This window comes from Hemitrygon akajei, chromosome 15, assembly GCF_048418815.1.
Source record: "Hemitrygon akajei chromosome 15, sHemAka1.3, whole genome shotgun sequence".
NCBI lineage: Eukaryota > Metazoa > Chordata > Chondrichthyes > Myliobatiformes > Dasyatidae > Hemitrygon > Hemitrygon akajei.
In genome coordinates, this window is record NC_133138.1 from 15,523,001 (window position 1) to 15,547,331 (window position 24,331).

Consider the following 24,331-nt stretch of genomic DNA (forward strand, 5'->3'; position numbering starts at 1 on the left):
TTTTTAGATATCTCCAAATTAGACACTTTATTACTCCTTTAATCCCTAACTTCCCTGAAATGCCTGAGGAAAATGTTATGGACTTATTTCTTTCTATTAATCCACTAGGTAAAGGTTTAATATCATTTATTCGTGATAAATTAGCAGCCCTATGATGTGCCCCTGTGGATAAGATTAAAATGGCATGGGAGCATGATTTAAATACCTCTTTATCCGATGAGACTTGGGACTCGATTCTCAAATCGGTTAATTCAACCTCTCTTTGTGCTCGCTATTGCCTTTTACAGTTTAAGATTGTTCATAGAGCCCATATGTCTAAATCTAAATTATCTCGATTTTACCCTAACATCAGTCCGCTTTGTGATAAATGCAAAAGGGGCGCGGCCTCTCTCATTCATATGTACTGGTTTTGTCCTAGCTTGGAGAAATTTTGGAAAGATGTCTTCATAACGTTATCGTATATTCTGAATCACCACCTAGAACCTAACCCTTTAATTGTTTTGTTCGGTTTCTGGGGTGAGACAGATTTACGTCTGAGTTCGACTAAGTGTCGAATATTATCTTTTGCCTCTCTCCTGGCTAGACATTTAATCCTCCTTAGATGGAGAGATGTTGCCCCGCCCACACATGCTCAATGGCTTAACGATATTATGGCCTGCTTAGACCTTGAAAAAATTCATTATTCAGTCCTTAACTCGGATTTAAAGTTCCATAAGGTCTGGGGACCTTTTATTGAGTACTTTCATAACCTTCCTCTTAACTAAGGTTTTTTTTTTTCGGTCCCTTGCTTTCAGCTCCTTTTTTTTGGTAGTAGGCATTAATATCTTCTGTTGCTAAGTGTATTTACAGTTTTGGGGGTTTAATTGTCCTGATTTATATTCTCTATATTGTGTTGTGGTTGGTCTGGAGTTTTTTTTTGTTGCAGGGCTTGGGGAGGATACTAATTTTACATGTCTTCAATTTGGGTGCTTTCTCAATTATCTTTCTTTGTATCATATTATTATTGTATGTTTATTTTTGCACTGTATCAATGTTCTTCATTTTGATCCGGGTTTTTTTAATCTGTAGCTATGTAGAAAATGTATTAAAAAACTAATTAAAAAAAAAGAAGAGAGCAGTGCATGCCGGCCCAAGAATCTCACAGAACTAGAAGCCTTTAGCAAGGAAGAATGGGTGAAAATCCCCCAAACAAGAATTGAAAGACTCTTAGCTGGCTACAGAAAGCATTTACAAGCTGTGATACTTGCCAAGAGGGGGTGTTACTAAGTACTGTCTATGGAAGGTGCCCAAACTTTTGCTTCAGGCCCTTTTCCTTGTTTGTTATGTTGAAACTGTAAAAGATAGAAATAGAAAAGTAATCTTGCTTAAAATATTAAAGAAATGTGTCATCTTTAACCTTATGCCTTTTGGAAATCAGGTCATCTTTTACTCACTTAGCTATTCACAGTAACAGAAATTTTGACCAGGGATGCCCAAACTGTTGCATGCCACTGTACTATTTATTACGAATTACTATAAATTGAACATTGCACATTTAGACAGAGACGCAATGTAAAGATTTTTACTCCACATGTATGTGAAGGATTTATAAATAGTCAATTCAATTCAATTCAAACCAAGAACCTTCTGCCTCACTAGTGCGAAAGTCTATTGTTCCCACATCACCCTCATCAACCACCTCAGATGCCACACAATTAAATATCTCAAAAGATAGATAGGACCTGTATCCATTCTCAGTAAGATCAACGGCCAGACACAGAGATTTAAAAGAAGGATTAGAGAGAAGTCAAGCAACACACACAAAATGCTGGTGGAACACAGCAGGACGAAGGGTCTCCCTTTAGATGCTGCCTGGCCTGCTGCGTTCCACCAGCATTTTGTGTGTGTCGCTTGAATTTCCAGCATCCGCAGATTTCCCTGTGTTAGAGAAAAGTCATAGTTAATTCCGAGTGTCCGTCCAAGAAGAGAGAGAGATAAGAACTTACAAGGTTTAAAAGAAACTGCTCTCTTGTACAGGCATAGATCAAGCTGAAAGTAGACTCCAACTTGCACACATCTTAAGAATTAAACCATAATACAAGAGAAGTAACCTATTCACATGTTTGTTTATTTCAACTAGATATTTTGGTCAAGTTAAATAATTTTCTATTTTGATTTTATATTGAGTTATGACGTGTTTATTTTTTGTATCTGTTCTTATTGTTAACATCAACATAGTTTTCCTTTTATCCATTTATTTTCCTCACTGCCTCATTTTTCTAAAAGGGAAATAACTTTTTGCCATTCTAGCATGAAACTGTACTTGTGTTGGAATAAAAACATCTATGTGTCCTGAGCACGATAGAAAGTAGATAATAGAGGATAAGGGAAGAAAAGGTCAAGGGTGGATGAAGGATTGAGAGCAGAAAATCAGATAATCCATTATTAATCTAATTATTTATCTTATAAATAAGATAAATAAGGTCCTCTATTGTGGACCTGTACTCTTCCAGGTTGAAGAAGAGGGCGGGGAACATCATAAAGGACTCCTCCCATCCTGCGCACGGACTGTTTGATCTGCTTCCGTCTGGTAGGCGCTTCAGATCCCTCCAGACTAAGACTAATAGGCATTGGAGAAGTTTTTTCCCTACTGCGGTCACTTTGCTGAACAGTTAACTGCCGGTTAACTGTCGGCTAACTATTACTTGGATTGCACTACCTGTACGTATAATCTATATTTTCATTTTTATTTATCATTATTATTGTTATGAGCAGAGAGACAACATCTGCCGGAAGTAAATTCCTTGTATGTGCATAGGTACTTGGCGATTAAAGTCTGATTCTGATTCTGATTCTGATTCTGATAATGGAAGCTGGGTTGATACAGTTTACAAGGTTGCACTGTTTTTTTCTGACTCTGCAAAATCAGGAAAGTCAAGACTGCATAACAGTCATGAAATGGAAACCTCCTCCCTCCAATTTAATAACAGTCTGAAACTACCTATTAGTAATTGTGTATTAGTTCATTTTAAATGAAGGTGTGATAGCCCACCACCAGTTGTTTCAACATACAAAGATCTTTTTAAAAAGCCTTTACACCAAATTGATTTTATTGCATTGACTTTGTTTCCCTTTAGTAAAACTATGCCATCCAGAGGATTTCAGATAGATTAGCTACCTCCGCAAGCAGGAGGGCCACCATGAGTAATTATGTCAACAGAGGTTCTGAAGGCACTGTGCATTTAACACATCCACCTCCATTGTGCGGGTTGTCCAGTTCCAATTCTTTGAAAGTGAAAATGCCAATACATTCAGAATCAGAATGAGGTTTACTATCACCGTTCATGTGTCATGAAATTTGTTGACTTGGCAGCAGCAGTTCAAAGCAATACATAATATAGAAGAAAAAATAGTAATAAAAAATAAGTAAATCAAATTATAGTATACGTGTATTGAATAGATTAAAATCATGCAAATGACAGAAAAAAATGTATATTAAAAAAGTGAGGTAATGTTCACGGGTTCAATTTCCATTTAGGAAATAGATGTCAGAGGGGAAGAAGCCGTTCCTGAATCACTGAGTGTGTGCCTTCAGGCTTCTGTACCTCCTTCCTGATGGTAACAGTGAGAAAAGGGCATGTCCTGGGTGCTGGACGTCCTTAATAATGGAAGCTACCTTTCTGAAATACCACTCCTTGAAGGTGTCCTGGGTACTTTGTAGGCTAGTACCCAAAATGGAGCTGACTAAACTTACAACCATTGCAGTTTCTTTCAGTCCTGTGCAGTAGTCCCCCCATACCAGACAGTGATGCAGCCTGTCAGAATGCTCTCCACGATACATCCATAGAAGTTTTTGAGTGTATTTGTTGACATAACAAATCTCTTCAAACTCCTAATGAAGTATAGTCACTGTCTTGCCTTCTTTATAACTGCATTAATACATTGGGACCAGGTTAGATCCTCAGAGATCTTGACACCCAGGAACTTAAAACTGCTCACTCTCTCCACTTCCGATCCCTCTATGAGGATTGGTGTGTGTTCCTTCGTTTTACCCTTCCTGAAGTCCACAATCATCTCTTTCCTCTTACTGACATTGAGTGCAAGGTTGTTGCTAAGACACTACTCCACTAGTTGGCATATCTCACTCCTGTATGCCCTCATTTCTCCATCTGAGATTCTACCAACAATGGTTGTATCATCAGCAAATTTATAGATGCTATTTGAGCTATGCCTAGTCACACAGTCATGGGTATAGAGAGAGTAGAGCAGTGGGCTAAGCACACACCCCTGAGGTGCACCAGTGTTGATCTTCAGCGAGGAGGATATGATATCACCAATCCATACAGATTGTGGTCTTCTGGTAAGGAAGTCGAGGATCCAATTGCAGAGGGAGGTACAGAGGCCCAGATTCTGCAACTTCTCAATCAGGATTGTGGGAATGATGGTATTAAATGCTGAGCTATAGTCAATGAACAGCATCCTGACATAGGTGTTTGTTGTCCAGGTGGTCTAAGGCCATGTGGAGAACCATTGAGATTGCATATGCCATTGACCTATTGTGGCAATAGAAAAATTGCAATGGGTCCAGGTCCTTGCTGAGGCAGGAGTTCAGTCTAGTCATGACCAACCTCTCAAAGCATTTCATCACTCTTGATGTGAGTGCTACTGGGCCATAGTCATTAAGACAGCTCACTTTATTCTTCTTAGGCATTGGTATAATTGTTGCCTTTTTGAAGCTAGTGGGAACTTCCACCCGTAGCAGTGAGAGGTTGAAAATATCCTTGAATACTCCCGGCAGTTGGTTGGCAAATTTTTCAGAGCCTTACCAGGTACTCCATTGGGACCTTCTGCCTTGCAAGGGTTCACTCTCTTTAAAGACAGCCTAATGTCAGCTACCAAGACAGAGATCACAGGGTCACCAGGTGCAGCAGGGATCTTCACAGCTGTAGATATATTCTCCCTTTCAAAGTGGGCATAGAAGGCGTTGAGTTCATCTGGTAGTGAAGCATCACTGCCATTCATGCTATTGGGTTTTGCTTTGTAAGAGGTAATGTCTTGCAAACCCTGCCAGAGTTGTCATACATCTGATGTTGCCTCCAACCTCATTCAAAATTGTCTCTTCGCCCTTGAAATAGCCCTCCGTAAATCATACCTGGTTTTCTGGTACAGACCTGGGTTGCCAGACTTAATGCCACAGATCTAGCCTTCAGCAGACGACATACCCCCTGATTCATCCACGGCTTTTGGTTTGTGAATGTACAGCAAGTCTTTGTAGGCACCCACTCATCCACACAGGTTTTAATGCAGTTGGATCAACTGCAGCATACTCATCCAGATTTGAAGATAAATGTCTGAATATAGCCCAGTGCACCGATTCAAAGTAGTCCTGTAATCGCTCCTGTGCTTCTCCAGTCCATACCCTCTTGGTCCTCACTGCTGGTGCTGCAGTCTTCAGTCTCTGCCTATACTCAGGGAATAGTAGTACAGCCAGATGATCAGACTTCCCGAAGTGAGGGCGTGGAATAGCACAGTAGGCATTCTTGATGGTGGTGTAACAGTCGTCCAGTGTGTTGTTTCCTCTGTTGATGGTAATTGCTTAGTGATTTTTTCAGACTGGCCTGGTTTAGTCCTGGACTAAATTAATTTTCTCCCTTTCAGCTTTTCTCTTGCTTTCTCCATCCCTCCTCCCTCGCTCTCATGAAGCACTCCCTGACTTATTTTCCCTCAAGACCAGGTGTAGGGATGGGGATGTAGATATATTTGCCAGTGATGGTTCTATTAAGATGTATCACATCTATTAGTAATTGTTCAGGCTATTAAGATGTATCACAGTATGTGTAGATGAGCCTTTTATTCATCTCAAAATCAATTGGAAGCATTTTTGTATTCCTATGTAGACTTCTGTTTCAATTTAATTTCAGTACTTGTTATACTGCAGTTTTAGGGTCATTAATCAGTGTTAATTCTGTCATTTGAAAAATGCACAATCTAAATTTTATCAGAAAATTCAAATACACATGAAATATTACAAGATTTTATCACTTTCATGCTCCAGTTCCTTCCATCTTACCTTAAAGATTTTCTTGCTGCTTGCAGTTCAAAAATTAAAGTTGCCTTTTTTTTTTGCCCAAGTGGTCTTGTTAGGTATAAAACAAACTGCTGGAGGAACTCAGTAGGTTGAGCAATATCTGTAATGGGAGAGCAATTATCAATTATGTACAACTCATGATGGTATATTTGATGGTAATCAGAGTAGGAGAAGATCTTGTTTTCATTTGGTTTCTTTACTGAAGGGCTTCAGGGAATGTGTTTTGAGGATGCGGGTGAGGGTAAGAGTGAGGTAAGGGAAAGTGGGTGGGATTGATTAGATGGAGTCAAAGAGTCATAGGACAAAAACAGAGTCTTTGGCCCACCTTGTCTATGCTGAAATGTTATTCTGCCCAGTCCCATCGACCCACACCTGGACCTCAGCCTTCCATACCTCTCCTATCCATGTCCTTATCTAAATTCCTCTTAAATGTTGAAATTGAACACTCATCCATCACTTCCACTTGCAGTTCGTTCCACACTCTCACCACCCTCCAAGTGAAGAAGTTCTCCCTCAGTTTCCCCTTAAATATTTCACCTTTAACCTATGACCCCTAGTTCTATTCTCTCTCAACTCAGTGGACAAAGCCTGTCTGCATATACCCTGTCTATGCCCTCATAATTTTGTATACCTCTATCAAATCTCTCTCAAGTCTCTTGCACTCCAGGTAATAAAGTCCTAACCTATTCAACCTTTCCCAAAGTTCCTTTGACTTTGTAGATTGACTATTGACAAAGTTCCTTTGACTTTGTAGATTGACTATTGACAAAGTTCCTTTAGCTTTGTAGATTGGCAATATAGGCTATTAGAAAGCAACAGATGAGTTAAAATCACCTGCTCTACCTTATGAAAATCATTCGCCCTCATGTACAGTAAACCTTAACATATTGCTGGAATAGAAACTTGAATCAGCTTTACCTTCTGTAAATGGGTGAGTGAGGCATTCATCATTATAACAGTGAAGAGTGTCTGACATGACAATGAGCGCATGGATCATCTTGAATAAAGGACACTTGGAGACAAAACTCATCAGTTGCAGCAATTGGCATGCATAATTTCTGTTGGATACTTGATCGTGATATTTTGGAGGAAAAGTTATCAATTGTTAATGCACTGAAACTCTAGCACACAGTTCAAACAGGCTACAGTTTTGCTCTCCAGCTCACTTTCATTGCCAGTTCTATTACAATGACAGCAGTCAACTTCAGTACTCTTGAATTAAGAATCAGAAAGTTCACCTGCAGTTCTCTCTCCTCATTGTAGTCTGTGTGCATGTTACTCTGAAGTGGATGCTGCAGTGACTGAACAACCCTAATTTGGGATGTTGCTCCTAACACACTGAGAAAACCTTCCACATTTACTGCTTATCAAGGAAAGATTTTCCATTGTTAACCTGATATTGAACTGAGCATTAATGATTATACACCATTATCCATCAGTGTAGTTATCTTTTATGTATCATAATTGAAGGAATTGGTGCAACTTTCTGAGAATCTATAGCCAATCTGGGCCCCTAAATAGCACAAAGCCTAATGTAAAGTTCATTTGGTAACTGAACTGCACAACTTTAACTTCTTCACTGCACATTTTCTATTAAAAGCACGAGTATGCAATTTCCAAAGCACAGGCTACTGTTTAACACCTCTCCAGGATGAGCATTCCCTATGTCCTTCTTGATGGGTTTAAGAGTTCAGCACAGCAATCTGCTGTAGAGATAGAGAATGGGGTCTGACCTTAAATTTATACCTCTTTATTCACTATGGAACAGGGAACAAAGGCAACTTACAAATGTATTGTAAAAAGTTTAAGGATCAATGGTCAACTTTATTCACCATATATATTTACACATATATTAGGAATTTTCCATAATCTAATTTGTCATCTTTATTATGGTAGTATAGATAACAGTTTTACAATCATTAGATTATTATTATTATTATTATCTGAATTCATGTCAGTTTCCACTCTTAACTAGTTTCCAGTTTTGGTAGAGAACGTTATCATACTCAGTAATTTGTACTCGGTCACATTTTGGGGACAACTTTATGAAAGCCACTTACGTCTTGAAACATTTGAATGAACGAAGTAAGTGCCAATGCCACAGCGGAGTGTTGATAAAAAAAAGCCCGTTATCAGTTTAGTTCATTACTACTGAGATATATCAATTACATATTAATTTAAATACCTACTCTGTTCAAAGAACACAGGCTTATAAAAGGCAAACTTTTTTGTTACCTTTTCCTTTATAGAGCGCATCATAACATTGAAAAACATCACACTATAAGTTACAAATATCAAGATTTCAAAATAGCAAAGATTTCAAGATATAAAAATATCAGAAAATAATGATTGGTCACAAACATGAGAACATCTTCAGATGCTGGAAATCCAAAACAACACACACAAAATGCTGGAGGACCTTAGCAGGTCATGCAGCATCTGTGGAAAGAGTAAAGAGTCAACGTTTTGGGCTGAGACCCTTCGTCAGTACTGGAAAGGAAGAGAAGAAGTCACAGTGAAAAGGTGGGGGGGGGGGGAGAGGTAGTACAACATGGCAGGTGATACCGGGGGGGAGGAGGGAGAGGGGGTGAAGCAAAGTGCTGGGAAGTTGATTGGTGAAGGAGATAAAGGGCTGGAGAAGGGGAAATTTGATAGCAGAGGTCAGAAGACCATTGAGCAACAGGAAGAGGGAGCAGCACCAGAAGGTGATGGGCAGGTAAGGAGATAAGGTGAGAAAGGGAAACAGGAATGGATGAAGGGAGGGGGACGGGGTGAGAAATTACCGGAAGTTCAAGAAATCGGTGTTTGTGCCGTTAGGTTGGTGGCTACCAAAACCTCCAACCTGAGTGTGGCCACATATTAGCAGCAGAGGAGGCCATGGATTGAGATGTTGGAATGGGAATGGGATGTGGAATTGAAATGGGTGGCCACTGGGAGATCCTGCTTTTCGTGGCAGATGGAACGGAGGTGCTTGCCAAAGCAAACTCCCAATCTATGTTGGGGCTCGCTGATACAGAACAGAGAGTAGTACAGCATAGTACAGGCCCTTTGGCCCACAATGTTGTGCTGACCCTTAAACCCTGCCTCCCATATAACCCCCCACCTTAAATTCCTCCATATACCTGTCTAGTAGTCTCTCAAATTTCACTAGTGTATCTGCCTCCACCACTGACTCAGGCAGTGCATTCCACACACCAACCACTCTCTGAGTGAAAAACCTTCCTCTAATATCCCCTTTGAATTTCCCACTCCTTACCTTAAAGCCATGTCCTCTTGTATTGAGCAGTGGTGCCCTGGGGAAGAGGCGCTGGCTGTCCACTCTATCTATTCCTCTTAATATCTTGTATACCTCTAAACAGGATATACAGGAGCCCACACTGGGAGCACCGGATACAGTAGATGACCCTAACAGATTTGCAGGTGAAGTGTCACCTCACCTGAAAGGACTGTTTGGGACCTGAAAGGGAGTGAGGGAGAAGGTGGTGTGGCACTTGTTTCGCTTGCAAGACTAAGTACCAAGAGGGAGATCAGTGGGAGGGATGAGTGGACAAGGGAGTTGCATAGGGAGCAAACCCTGTGGAAAGCGGAAAGTAGGGAGCAGGGGAAGAGAAAGATGTGCTTAGTGGTGGGATCCCATTGGAGATTGTGGAGATGTATGTGCAGGACAAGGAGGCTAGTGGGGTAGTAGGTGAGGACAAGAGGAACCCTATCCCTGGTGTGGCAGTGGGAGGATGGGGTGACAGCAGCATTGATGATTTAGGAATAATGATTGGTGTTTCAACATTTTACGAAGAATAAGGAGAAGCCCGTTTAAGTAAACATCACTTTGTGGTAAAATACACAGATGCAAACTAAAATTTATATGTACATTACAGAGTATCAAATTTAATTTATAAAAATGATTATTAGAAGATAAAGCTAGAACAATAATTAATATACATTTTACACATTGATAGGGACACTGATATCAGATAATTACAAGACATTTACAGTACTTCACTGATAAGTGCAAAACTAAGGCAATTTACAAATGTATTGGAAGTTTAAGGATCAACTTTATTCACCAAAAACATCTACATGTACAGTGTTAGGGATTTGCTGTAATCTATACTGCCACCTTTGTGATTGCAGTGTAGATTACAGTTTTAAAATCACTGCAGTATCACCTGAAATGGTGTCAGTATCTACATTTAAGCAGTTTTACCTCAGCACCACCTCCCTCGACTCATCCACCATCTCCAAATTGTTGGAATGTTCATCAATCATGCAGTAGTGGATAAGCAGAAATATTGGGAAGAAGAAAACTTTGTGTTTAGATCCTGCTACACACGTTTACCTAATTACCACTATCACCAACTTGTAGCCAAGAATCTATAATCTCTCCAAGATACCTTGCTTCTCTTCTCTGAATACTTGATCATACATTTTGTTCTCCCTGTCTTTGGTGACTGCCTGAGACCAAATCAAACTGGTGATGTGTCCACGATAATGCTTCAACTGTATGTCCATCCCATAACAAAATAGCTTTCTTTCACGTCCATAATGTGGCCTCACTTCAGCTCATCAGCTGCTAAAACCCTCACCCAAAGCTTCGTGAGCTCTACGATTTTATTGGACTTTAACCCATAACCACACACTCGCATTGCCTCTGAGAAGGCTAAACACAATAGCTCCCAGTTTGGCAAGTGCTTGACTTTAACAAGTCTCAGCTATCTTTTCAAATCCCTCCAGGGGCCTCTCCAGACCACCATCTCCCAGCCTAATAACCCTTAAGAATCTATAACTCCCTCCGATCTCTGCTTCTCCAATTCTGAATTCTGTATGCATAGTTTTCTGTGCTCTATCACCATCACTCATGTAGTATTTTCTAAAGCCCAGAATTCTGAAATTTCCTCCCTGACCTTCTCCACATCTCTTTCCTCTCTTAGGTAGCTCTTAATGGCCCAGTATCTATCTCCTTTTGGCTCACTATCAGCTTTCACTGACAACTTGCCTGTGAAGCATTTCATACTGATATGTTGAATCCAATTTAGATACTGTACTCATTGTTACTACAGAGGAAATATTTGGGTAGCAAGTCAATCCAAGGTGATGTCTTGCATGAGGAATGCTCCAACACGTTGTGATAAGCACAATGCTTTTGCTATGCAAACAGTATCACGTGATTTTATGTGATATTATGTTTCATACTAAGCATTTTAAATAAAAAAAGCTGATTATGGAACTACTGCTGTTCCATAATCCTAAAGAATTAAGTTCTATTATTACTGCAAAACCCTGTTAAATTTAATTATCTCCTTAAGTCAGTTAATGTGCAAACAACGAGAAAAATAGAATTAACATTTGTTGATTCTGGAATGAATCCAAATCACAGGATATGATAAACCAATTTTAGATTTTGCTGGAAACTTTACAGTAAAGCAAAATGGGATGTGAATTACAGACTGTTTTCAAGAAATCCCAGTTGCTCCTCAGTAAATCTGAGACGTTCTTCAACTTCTTTTTGCTTGATCAATAACGCTTTTCTCATTTGTACAAAGTGATGACAGTGTTGAAGCTGAATCTCAGTGAGGTAGTTTGTTAGGATCCTGAAGGTCACCCGCTCCCGGTGATCTTGATGCTCCTTCAGTCCCCTAGCACCTTCATGCTGACGGGAGAGTGTTTGATGTCTTTCACTCAGTGATTGCTAAACAAACAGAACAAGATTTACAGCAAGCAGATGTTTTGTGGCCCAGTTGTAGCATGTTAGAGAATGTGTAGGAATGTTATAGCACAAACCAAAAGAGGATTGCCGTAAGGGTTTACATGAGGAAATCTGCAGATGCTGGAAATTCAAACAACAACACACACAAAATGCTGGTGGAACACAGCAGGCCAGGCAGCATCTATACTTACTATCTTTCCTTTTGGTTAGTCCTGACGAAGGGTCTCGGTCCGAAACATCGACAGCGCTTCTCCCTATAGATGCTGCCTGGCCTGCTGTGTTCCACCAGCATTTTGTGTGTGTTGCCATAAGGGTTTGATGTTTCACTAGAATAACAGCTAATAGACAATGCAATACTCTCTGGTTGTTGCACTAGTCCCAAGTATTTCTCTGATGTCTGATTGTAGACCACACATTTTGAAAAGTGGTGGAACAAAAGACTATTACTGTGTTTCCCCAATTTTCTAAAACACTGGTCCACATTTTGGGAAATTGTTATACAAGGTGGGAGATAACATGCATGAGAGCATTATGTAATGGTATTTCACTATGCAATGGTTTACATTGGCTAATCCAGATAAAGGGAATACCCCACGTTCTTTCAACATTTGAGAAGACTCTCAGATGTAGAAATGTGGACTCAGATGTCACTGGGGAAAGGAGACCTCGGGGGTTGGGAGAAGGGGAATATTAAATATTTGCTCTCCATGCTTTTACTTTCACGAGATCATTTACACCCACTTAAATTGGTAGACCTTTTTCTCATGTCATCCAAAAATGACATCTCTGACAATGTAAAATACCTAACACTGAATTGAAGCTTGAATGTTTATCAGTGACCATATCAATAAAAGTGCTGGCGCGTGGCCAAGTGGTTAAGCCGTCAGTCTAGTGATCTGAAGGCCGCTAGTTCGAGCCTTGGCTGAGGCTTGCGTGTGTGTCCTTGAGCAAGGCACTTAACCACACATTGCTCTGCGATGACACAGGTGCCAAGCTGTATGGGTCCTAATGCCCTTCCCTTGGACAACATCGGTGGTGTGGAGAGGGGAGACTTGCAGCTTGGGCAACTGCCGGTCTTCCATAAAAAAAAACCTTGCCCAGGCTTGCTCCCTGGAAACTTTCCAAGGTGCAAATCCATGGTCTATCGAGACTAACGGAGGTCTACACACCAATAAAACTTTACTCACCCCTGCATTCTGAAATCTCCCAGTGTCTTAAAATACTTTGCCCAGATCAACAGCGAACTAAACACAGAATATTAAAACTTTGATCTTTCAACTAAATTGCTACATCTCAACATAGTTGCAACATTCAGGCCATTGGGAGACGGAATAGAGAGACAATGGTTAGTTTTACTTGCTTAGTCTCGTCATCAAATTTTCAGATTAGTTGAAATATTAAATTAATTCCTCATTTACTGAGCTTGTATTTCTATATTTGGCATAGGGCTCTGACATACATAAATCAAATCAGCTGATGGGAATTAAGCAGCTAAGATATGCACTGCTTTAAGACGACTTTTTTTTCAATAATACCGTGGAATGCTAATCTTTTCCCTACATAGTTGATGCAACACATTGAATTTTCTTTGCTAAAGCGCAACATCTCCTGTATGTTATGTAGTTCCAGAAAATTTAAACATTCAGAAGACCTTGGCAAAAAAAAAAATCATCTTTGGCTTATTCAACTTTAAATCACCTAAAACCCTAACTGATAAAGGTAGTTTCCTCAGGTACAAATGAACCACTCTGTTCAAGCAAAAGCAAACTTACGTTGCTCTCTGGCACTTTTCTTTGTTAAAATTTGCTGAACCTGGTGGTGTGGAACCCAAGGCTTTGGAACAGTTATTACTCCTCATCCATGAGGCTCCTGAACCAACATGTGCTGCACCATCTTGAGACTGAAACTTGTTTTGGGTTTGGAAACATCTTAATGTGCAGTAGTGAAAGTAATTTCTTAATTTCATAATTTGTGTTCCCTGTGCTCAAATGTGGTACCAGCTACACACTGTACATCTATTCTGTGTGACATGTACCACTTGATTTGTTAAATACACTGAGATCAATTGGACTGATTTTAAAAAGTACGTGTATGCCAAAAAAAGAGCTAGAACAAATAGCTATCCACAAATCTTATTGGCACTTTTCTGCTCATTGTCTGTTTTGTCCAATTCACTCAGGAACTTCAGAGTAATTTATTCTGATTCTGCTATCATGTGGTTTGACGTGAAAGTTGAAGAGTCCATGAAGGTGAATCCATAGGTTGTGGAATCAGTTCAGAGTCCAGGTGAGTGAAGTTATCCATGTTGGTTCAGGAGCCTGATGGATGAGGAGTAATAACTGTTCCAAAGCCTTAGGTCCCACACCACCAGGCTCAGGAACAATTATTACCCTTCAACTGTCAGGCTCCTGAACCAGCGTGGATAACTCCACTCACTTCAACTCAAAGTTTAAAGTACAGAGAGTCGTAGACAAGTACAGCACAGAAACTTGCACTTTGGCTCATCTAGTCCATTCAAACTGCCTACTCCCATCAACCTCCACTGGGACTACAGCCCTCCATATCCCTACTATCCATGTACTTATCCAAACGTCTTCTAAATGTGGAAATCAAGCTCACATGCACCACTTCTGCTGGCAGCTCATTCCACACTCTCATGGCCCTCTGAATGAAGAAGTTTCCCCTCATGTTCCCCTTAAAATCTTTCCATCTTTCACACTTAACCCACGACCTCTGGTTGTAGTTCCACCCAACCTCAGTGGAAAAAGCCTGCTTGCATTTACCCTATCTATACCCTTCATTATATTATATTCTTCCATCAAATCTCCTCTCAGTCTTCTATGTTCTAAAGAATAAAGTCGAAACCTATTCAGCCTTTCCTTATACTCAGGTCCTCCAGACCCGGCAACATCCTTGTCTATTTTCTCTGTACTCTTTCAACATTATTTACATTTTTCCTGTAAGTAGGTGACCAAAACTGCACACAATACTCCAAATTAGGCCTCACCAACATCTTATACAACTTGAACATAACATCCTATCTTCTGTACTCAATACATTGATTTATGAAAGCCAAAAATTTTCTTTATGACTCTATCTACCTGTGATGCCGCTTTCAATGAATTATGGACCTGTATTCCCAGATTCCTTTGTTCTACTACACCCTTCAGTGCCCTACCGTTCACTGTGCAAGACTCACCTTTGGAAGCCACAATAGCATTCATCAATATCCACTACACCCCCAATCCTGGTGTCAAAAGCAAATTTGCTGATCCAGTTAACCACATTATCATCCACATCATTGATATAGACGACAAACAACAAAGGACGCAGCACCAACCCCTACGGCACTCCACTAGTCACAGGCCTCTGGTCAGAGAGGCAACCCTCTCCTACCACTCCCTGGCCTCTCCCACAAAGCCAATGTCTAACCTAATTTACTTCCTTATTCTGAATGCCGAGCGACTGAACCTTCTTGATTAGCCTCCCATGCAGGACCTTGTGAAATACCTTACCAAAATCCATGTAGACAACATCAACTGCCTTGCTTTCATCCACTTTCCTAGTAACTTTCTCGAGAAACTCTATAAGCTTGGTTAGACATGACCTACCACACACAAAGCCATGGCGACTATCCTTAATTAGTCCGAGTCTATCCAAATGCTTATACTGTATATCCGGTTGGTTAGACTAGCTTCCAATAACTTTCCAACAACTGATGTCAGACTCACCGGCCTATAATTTCCTAGTTTCTGTTTAGAGCCTTTTTTTAAAAAGCTGAACAATGTTGGCTATCCTCAAGTCTTCTGGTACCTCTCCTGTTGCTAAGGATGTTCAAATATCTCAGCAATTTCTGCACGTGTCCCCCATAGGGTCCCAGGGAGCACCTTGTCAGGACCTGGGGATTTATCCACCCTGATTTGCCTCAGGGTAACAAATGCCTCCTCCTCTGTAATCTGTAGAGGGTTCATGAAGTCAATGCCTCTTTGCCTCACTTCTATAGACTCTGTACCCAGTTCCTAAGTAAATGCCATTGCAAAGGGTTCATTTTAGATCTCCCCCATTTGTTTCAGCTCCACACATGGATACTGTCAAAATAAGTATACTACATATGACTTTGAGATTTGTCTTGTAACAGGCAGCCACAAAGCAAAGGAACCCAGTAGACCCTGTTGCAAAAGACAACAATGAATGTGCAAGTGAAAGAAAAAAATCATGCAAACAAATCACACGCAGAACAAGTGCTTTCACAGCCACGAAGCCAGTTCATCATGGCAGCTGGTCCAGAAGCCTGTTGGTTGCAGGCCACAGCCTCAGTTCAGCGCAGAGACAAGTAGACTTCACAGAGCAGCAAGCAGAACACCAGCCAGTCCCTCCCTTCCTGCCCGACACCCCATCCTTTGCAATATGGCCCAGCGCTGAACTGATTCCATGGCTGATGGACGCACTTTCAAGAGCTCTACAACACATGTTCTCAGTATTATTTACAAAGTAAATACTTATCATTATTACTGAATTTTCATAGATTGTCTTCTTTCGCACACTGGTTGTTTGACGGTTTTTGTTTGTGTGTAGTATAGGGTGACATATGCATACTTTGAAGAAGTACTTATATTCTCAGACATGAAAATTTCACATTTTGTGAAAGTAGGTAAATGTTTCAGTGTTACTTTTCATGTGAACAAAAGTGGCAGCTAACAGACGAGCCGCCTTACAAATTTAGCAACCTGAGTTCCCACGTTCTCCCTTTGACAGTCCGGATTTTCCACGGGATGTTCCAGCTTTCTCCCACATCCTAATGATGTGGTAGGTTAATTGGCCTCAAAATTACTCCCCGTTTGTAGGTGAATGGCAGAATTGGAGGGAGATTTGATGGGTGTGTGGGGAGAATAACACTGGATTAGTGTCGAATTCACGTACATACGTGTTCGATCATTTGCATGTGTATGGTGAAGGGTACTTTTCAATGTTGTATGACTCTGACTCTAAACGCTCTGTCAATTTACATACAAAATCAAATTAATTATTTTAATTTTGGTATTGCCAGCTGAAGCAGCTTGTTGAAACTCTTCTTTGAATACTTTTTCAGAATTGGTAGCTTAGAGTTTGGCTAACTATAACCTATCAATGAAAAGTTCTCCTTGACAGCTGGTAGGCACCATAGCTTAGTAGCCAGTGTCATGTTTTACACCACCAATGCCCCGGGTTCAATTCCCACTGCTGTCTGTCAGGAGTTGTACGTTCTCCCTGTGACTGTACGGACTTCCTCCAGGTGCTTCAGTTTCCTCACACATTCCAAAGACGTATGGGTTAATAGATAAATTGATCATATGGGTGTAATAGGTCTCATTAGGTCGGAAGGACCTGTTACCATGCTGTATCTGTAAGTGAAAATAAATACACAAGATAAAAATACTGAAGGCTATAAATAATCAGATATCATTGTGTTATCACCTACATGGAACTATTTAGCTACTGATGGAACTCAGGAATTTCATTGCGGTAATAATGCATCCTTTGTTAAGCAACACTGCCCTCCATTTTCAGGAAATGTGTTCCTGCATTTGAACTTTGCTTCTATTTTAGGAAGAGCCATTGGAAAGTACTTATTAAAATTACAATCTTGCACTCCTGCACAGCTAATCTGGGCAAAGTGGTCAGGTGAGTAGAAGGAGATCCCAAAATCCATATAAATTCCCAATTAAAATCTCAACCACAAACATTAGAAAGAAGAATACTTCGTTCCCCAGAATCTTTTCAGTTGAAAAATGCCAAGTACATGTGGCCAGCTTCTAGTAACTAACCTTTTCCTCCAAATCAGTGGACTCGTTGACTTTGTTCAGGGCATTTTCCACACGCACTAGACGACTTGACAGACAAAGCAGCAAATTCATCACTTTGTCCAAATCCTCAATGAAGGTCTTATATTTCTGTATTTCATTAGGCTTGCAGACATCATTGATCCAGGCTTCAATGTCTTCACCCAACAAAGAATTCATTTTGATATCTTCATGTAGGCATGCTTTAGTGTCCTGAAGCTTCTGAAGTTTACACTTAATTGTGCCAATTAACTTCTTCTGCAAATCAAAGCAAAAGAAAGATCAATACTTTTAATGCTCACAATTGCTGGAACTGTCCTTGGCGAGGCTAACTGCCCTCACTTACCAAGCTGCTAGCTCCATGCATCCAAGTGGCAAATTACTGCACAAAACTGGCTTGGTGGAGGAGCGGGCAGGGCTTTCCATCGATAAAAAGCAAGGCCTTTGCCGTCAATTGCCAGTGACCAGTTGTAACTGCTGGGTGACAGCGTGAAGATTGCTAAAGTCCAGTGTTGTAGTACATTTAAAAAGACAAATGAGAACTCCTCAGGAACTCAGAACTTTAGTCTTTGTGTATGTTTGCACAAGTGCCTTGGAATTCCTCACAGTCATGTGGAGAATTGCCAGCTGTTAGACCACAAGACCATAAGATACAGGAGGAGAATGAGGCCATTTGGACCATTGAGTCTCCATTTGATCATGGTTGATTTATTTTCCCTCAGCTCCATTCTCCTGACTTCTTCCTGTACCCCCTAATGCCTTTACTAATCAATAACCTATCAACCTCTGTTTTAATATACCAAATGACATGGCCTCCACAGCCATCTGTGGCAATGATTTCCAGAGATTCGCCACCATCTGTCTGAAGAAATTCCTCCTAATCTTTGTTCTTAAGGGACGTCCTTCGATTCTGAGGCTCTGTCCTACGGTCCTGATGCACCATCAATAACTCTCTCTGAGACGTGAAGATGAGATATCGGCTTTTATTGACTGGAAGAAAGAACAAGCAGTAGTTGACCACCATACTACATCCTGGAGACTAAGGGCTGGGCTCAGGCCTCAATCGCCTTTATACTGGGGTCTGTGGGAGGAGCCACAGGAGCAGTCAGCAGGGGGCGTGTCCAGACAGGTATACGTAGTTCACCACAGGTCCGAGACATCCCCACTAATGGAAACATCATTTCCACGTCCACTCTATCTAGGCCTTTCAGTATTTGGTAGGTTTCAGTAAGATTCCGACCCTCCCCCCATTCTTCTAAATTCCAGGGAGTACAGGCCCAGAACCATCTAATGCCTGTCATACATTAACCCTTTCATTCCAGGAATCATTCTCATAAATCTCCTCTGGACTCTCTCCAATGCCAAAGCATCCTTTCTCAGACAGATTTGGGGCACAAAAGTACTCACAATACTCCAAGTGTGGTCTGAACAATGCTTAAAAAATGACTCAGCATTATATCCCTGCTTTTATATTCTAGCCCTCTTGAAATGAATGCTAACGCTGCACTTGTATTCCTCGCCACCAATTCAAATAAACTGCAAATTAATCTTTTGGGAATCCTACACTTGAACTTGCAAGTCTCTGTGCTCCTCTGATTTCTGAATTTTCTCCACAATTAGAAAATAATCAATACCTTTATTCCTTTTACCCTTATTATACCTGTACAGCTTGAAATTCTAGCATTTCTTAGAAAAATAATGAACTTTAATAATTTTATGTCCCTTTGAGAGATGACAGATCTATTCAACTAGGGACATAAAGGTAACATATGGGAGCTCAGCTGACTGTTTCATTTAGTGGAAGGCTGAAGATTTGAACTCCCAAGCATCATCTAAATAATAAAACTCTAAGCCCAACTTCATCTTATAAGGTAAAATGATGGAAACTGGGAGCGTCTGAGAAAAACAGCAGGATATACCACCAATCATTTTAACAATCCACCCACCTGATTCCTGCTGGTGGGCAGAAGTAAAACTGAGCTTTGTATTATGGCTTAAAATATATCCCCGATGGAAGGGATAAGAATGGGCAAAGATATTTCAGTTACTTACGTTGTGAATTCCATTTCCATAGAACAGATTTATGACTTTGTATGTCAAAATACATTTTCTCAATGCAACGGTTCAAGGCATATTATACCGCCTATATACAGTATCTACATGGAAAAGCATGGCTAAATGAGCACTTTTGAACAAAAAATAGACAAATGTACTTTCTTCTAAACTGATAGTTAAAAGATACAAAAAACAATGGGGCTGCTATTGAATTATACTTTGAATTTCCCTTGGGATCAATAAAGTATGTCTGTCTGTCTGTCTGTATCAGTTGATCCATTGCAGATGCATGTGGCAGGAGGAGAACCTCAGGAGATTTCAGTTAAAGACAATTTTTTCCCCTCCCGGCTACATCATAATTAATACTGTTGATGTCCCAAGTTACCCTTAAACCTTAAAAGCAGGAGTTATTTATACCCATCAGAGATTTAATTGTCATTTGATCTGGCCAATACTAACAACTTCCACCATCTGGTGATGAGTCTGTCTGTGCATTGATCTCTTCATGCAAGTTGTAAAACAGGAACCGATTATTTTCCACAGCCAGTCCACTTTGCCCTTTCTGTGTTCCCACATTCTTTCAAAACACCTTCCTCTTTTCATCTATACCTTCCGATTAGCTTCTGCCCCACTCACCAGCTCTCCATGTCATCTCCCGGATGTTGCCGCTTGTAGTCCAGGAGAAAGGTTCTTTGTGTAGTTGCGCTTCCTCCTGACACTCATCCCCGCAAGTGGGACAAGTGCTACAGCTGCCCCTACATCTCCTCCTCCACCACTTGTCAGGGCCTCAAGCAGGCAACACCTCACCTGCCAGTCTGTTAGCATTATCTACTCTATCCGGTCTGACCTCCTCTACATTGATGAGGCCTGATGTAGATTGGGGGACCACCTCATTGAGCACCTTTGCTCCAAGAGGTGGAATTTCCTGGTGGCAACCCGCTTTAATTCCACTTCCCATTCCCATTCCCATTCCAACATGTTGATCCATAGCCTCCTCTGCTGTCACAATAATGCCATGCTCAGGTTGGACAAGCATATTCCATCTGAGTAACCTCCGACCTGATGGGATGAACAATGAATTCTCTAACTTCTGGTAATTCCTCCCCCCTTCTCTTTCTCCATTCTGGCTCCTCTCTTACTCTTTTCGCTTCTCCTCATGTGGCCATCGTCTCCCTTTTGTGCCCCTCCTCCTTCCCTTTCTCCCAAGGCCCACTCTTCTGTTCTTATCAGATCCCTTCTTCTTCAGTCCTTTACCTTTTCCACCTATCACCTCCCAGCTTTTTACCTCAAACCTACCCACCTTCCTCCTCACCTGGTTTTACTTATCACTTGCATTTTGTACTCTTTCCTCTCCCCCTACCCTCTTATTCTGGCTCTTTCCCCTTCCTTTCCAGCTGCTGATGGTTTATTTCCTTCAATAAATACTGCCTGACTTGCTGAGTCTTACACCATTTTGTGTGTGTTGCTCTGGATTTCCGGTATCTGCAGAACTTCTTGTGTTTGTGTATTGAGGTTGATGCGTTTGACTGTGTCCCAGCCTGTACTCTGAGTTACATTCTCCGTACCATCCTATGAACACATATATTCCCTACACCTTCTGTACAGCTGGTGCTGACCAGAAACTGAAAATTCGCTGAAGTGCTGCTGACCTCCTGAAAATTTGGTACATGCACAAAGCCTGCTTGGATATTTTTCTGACTGAGAGGACTCATCTGTAGGTCAAGAGAGAAACTCTCTTGCAGGAATAAGTGGTGACTGGTAACCATGGAATCTGTGCAATCAGCATTAAGTGTGTTTATTAGTACAATGTATTGCCTGGTGTGCGTGATTTTTTTTTTGAAAGAGGAAGTATTCATGTGTTACTGTATGTCTCAATGCTCATTAACGTGCATTGGAGGGTGGCTAATGTAACCCCACTTTTTAAAAAAGGAGGGAGAGAGAAACCGGGGAATTATAGACCGGTTAGTCTGACATCGGTGGTGGGAAAATGCTAGAGTCGGTTATCAAAGATGTGATAACAGCACATTTGGAAAGAGGTGAAATCATTGGACAAAGTCAGCATGGATTTGTGAAAGGAAAATCGTGTCTGACGAATCTTATAGAATTTTTTGAAGATATAACTAGCAGAGTGGATGGGGAGAGCCAGTGGATGTGGTATATTTAGATTTTCAAAAGGCTTTTGACAAGGTCCCACACAGGAAATTAGTGTGCAAACTTAAAGCACACGGTATTGGGGGTATGGTATTGATGTGGATAGAGAATTGGTTGGCAGACAGGAAGCAAAGAGTGGGAGTAAACAGGACCTTTTCAGAATGGCAGGCAGTGACTAGTGGGGTACCGCAAGGCTCAATGCTGGGACCCCAGTTGTTTACAATATATATTAATGATTTAGACGAGGGAATTAAACGCAGCATCTCCAAGTTTGCGGATGATACGAAGCTGGGCGGCGGTGTTAGCTGTGAGGAGGATGCAGGGTGACTTGGATAGGTTAGGTGAGTGGGCAAATTCATGGCAGATGCAATTTAATGTGGATAAATGTGAGGTTATCCACTTTGGTCGCAAGAACAGGAAAACAGATTATTATCTGAACGGTGGCTGATTAGGAAAAGGGGAGATGCAACAAGACCTGGGTGTCATTGTACACCAGTCATTAAAGGTGGGCATGCAGGTACAGCAGGTGGTGAAAAAGGCAAATGGTATGTTGGCATTCATAGCAAAGGGATTTGAGTACAGGAGGGAGGTTCTACTGCAGTTGTACAAGGCCTTGGTGAGACCGCACCTAGAATATTGTGTGCAGTTTTGGTCCCCTAATCTGAGGAAAGACATTCTTGCCATAGAGGGAGTACAGAGAAGGTTTACCAGATTGATTCCTGAGATGGCAGGACTTTCATATGAAGAAAGACTGGATCGACTAGGCTTATACTCACTGGAATTTAGAAGATTGAGGGGGGATCTTATTGAAACGTATAAAATTCCAAAGGGATTGGACAGGCTAGATGCAGGAAGATTGTTTCCAATGTTGGGAAAGTCCAGAACAAGGGGTCACAGTTTAAGGATAAAGGGGAAGCCTTTTAGGACCGAGTTGAGGAAAAACTTCTTCACACAGAGAGTGGTGAATCTGTGGAATTCTCTGCCACAGGAAACAGTTGAGGCCGGTTCATTGGCTATATTTAAGAGGAAGTTAGATATGGCCCTTGTGGCTAAAGGGATCAGGGGGTATGGAGAGAAACCAGGTACAGGGTTCTGAGTTGGATGATCAGCCATGATCATACTGAATGGCGGTGCAGGCTCGAAGGGCTGAATGGCCTACTCCTGCACCTATTTTCTATGTTTCTATGTGCAAGAGCTGTTTTGTTGCTTTAATATTTTATGCAACTTTGAATTCCACTTAGCTGTGTCAACAAGATTAGAAGCTCCAGTGCTCATTTCCTTAAGGTTTACTGTGATGTATAGCTGGTGCAAGACAGTTGGTGGTCTGTGGGAAAACCAGGATTTACAGAAACATAAACAGTCAGCCAAAGTAGATTAGCTCTCTGGAGATTTGACATCTGTTATGCAGTGAATGCTAAATGTGTTACGATTTCAGTATGATCTTAGCACTGATGAAAGCACAGTGACTGGAATCTCCAACCGTGATAGACATGCATGAGAAATTCTTAACATTTTGAGTTGGTGGCCAACTGTGAACTTCGTATGTGAATTTGCTAACTTTGCTCATTATACATACCTGCATTAGAGGCCTACAAAGAGCACAATGAGGCAACTTCCTTAAACAGGAAAAAACATCTCAATCTTTGTCTAAATTCAACCTTGTGATTTTGCCAAAAATGGTATTTTGTTACTGAAAATCCATTGGTCACTTAACTAAAACTAGAACTATTGCTAAAGATTTAGTAAACAGGACACAAAATTCTGGAGGAACCCAGCAGGTCAGGCAGCACCTGTGGAGAAGATTAAACAGTCAACAGTCCTGATGAAGACTCTTCATTGAGCATCTGCAGAACCTCTTATGTTTACAGTTCACAAGATGGTTGTCAGGATATTGGATAAAGAGGATGTGGTACCCAAAAAACTGGTGTTACCTAAAATGAACGGTATCTGGTCTTTTGTGGTGTTTTTAAGGAAATTGTGGTGGAAAATATGTAGGGAGTAGTTATACTCTTCCAATCATCTTTCAAGGAAAGATGGTGCTAGGGAACTTGAGGACTACATCTATTAGCCTCTTGTTGAGAAAAGGATGTAGGCAAACCTAATAAAGGAAGATGTGTCTGTTTAACACAGCTGGTCAAAGAATATTTGAAACCAAAAATCCAAGAGGAAAGTACTTAAATGAGCCTGAGTAATTATGGAGTGAGCATGGCATTTTAAAATAAATCATGCGGCTGTTGAGTTTTTGGTTGAGGTAACAGAAATGATGGTCAAATGGAGTGCAGCAGATATTCCAAAGATAGGCTTTCAAAATTAGTTAACAGAGGAGCTGCAGTAGCATAGACACAAAGTTAGAAAATAGCTGCAAAGCAGAGCTGTGAAGAACTCCGTTTTCAGACAGCAGGTAGGATGGCAGTGAATTTCCTCAATTTTCAGCACTAGGACCAGTGCTGCTCTGAATATACTTTTACGATTTTATGACTGTGAGACCTAGACAGTTTCTAACTCATCTGAAAAGATGAAACTTGAAAGTGTAGA

General features: G+C 40.9%; 1 protein-coding gene across 2 annotated transcripts in view; it reads right to left on the minus strand.

Annotated features, from left to right (window-relative positions):
- Positions 1-7,892: 7,892 nt before the first annotated feature.
- Positions 7,893-24,331, minus strand: part of LOC140739183 (protein Shroom1-like) — a 64,912-nt gene continuing 48,473 nt past the window's right edge. For both annotated transcript variants that reach the window (XM_073067230.1, XM_073067229.1), the window contains exons 7-8: positions 17,576-17,848; positions 7,893-11,753 (exon numbers count right to left, since the gene is read on the minus strand). In XM_073067230.1, coding sequence (XP_072923331.1) covers positions 11,505-11,753; positions 17,576-17,848 — 522 coding nt within the window. In that variant the 3' untranslated portion in view covers positions 7,893-11,504. The remainder of the gene's footprint in view (positions 11,754-17,575; positions 17,849-24,331) is intronic.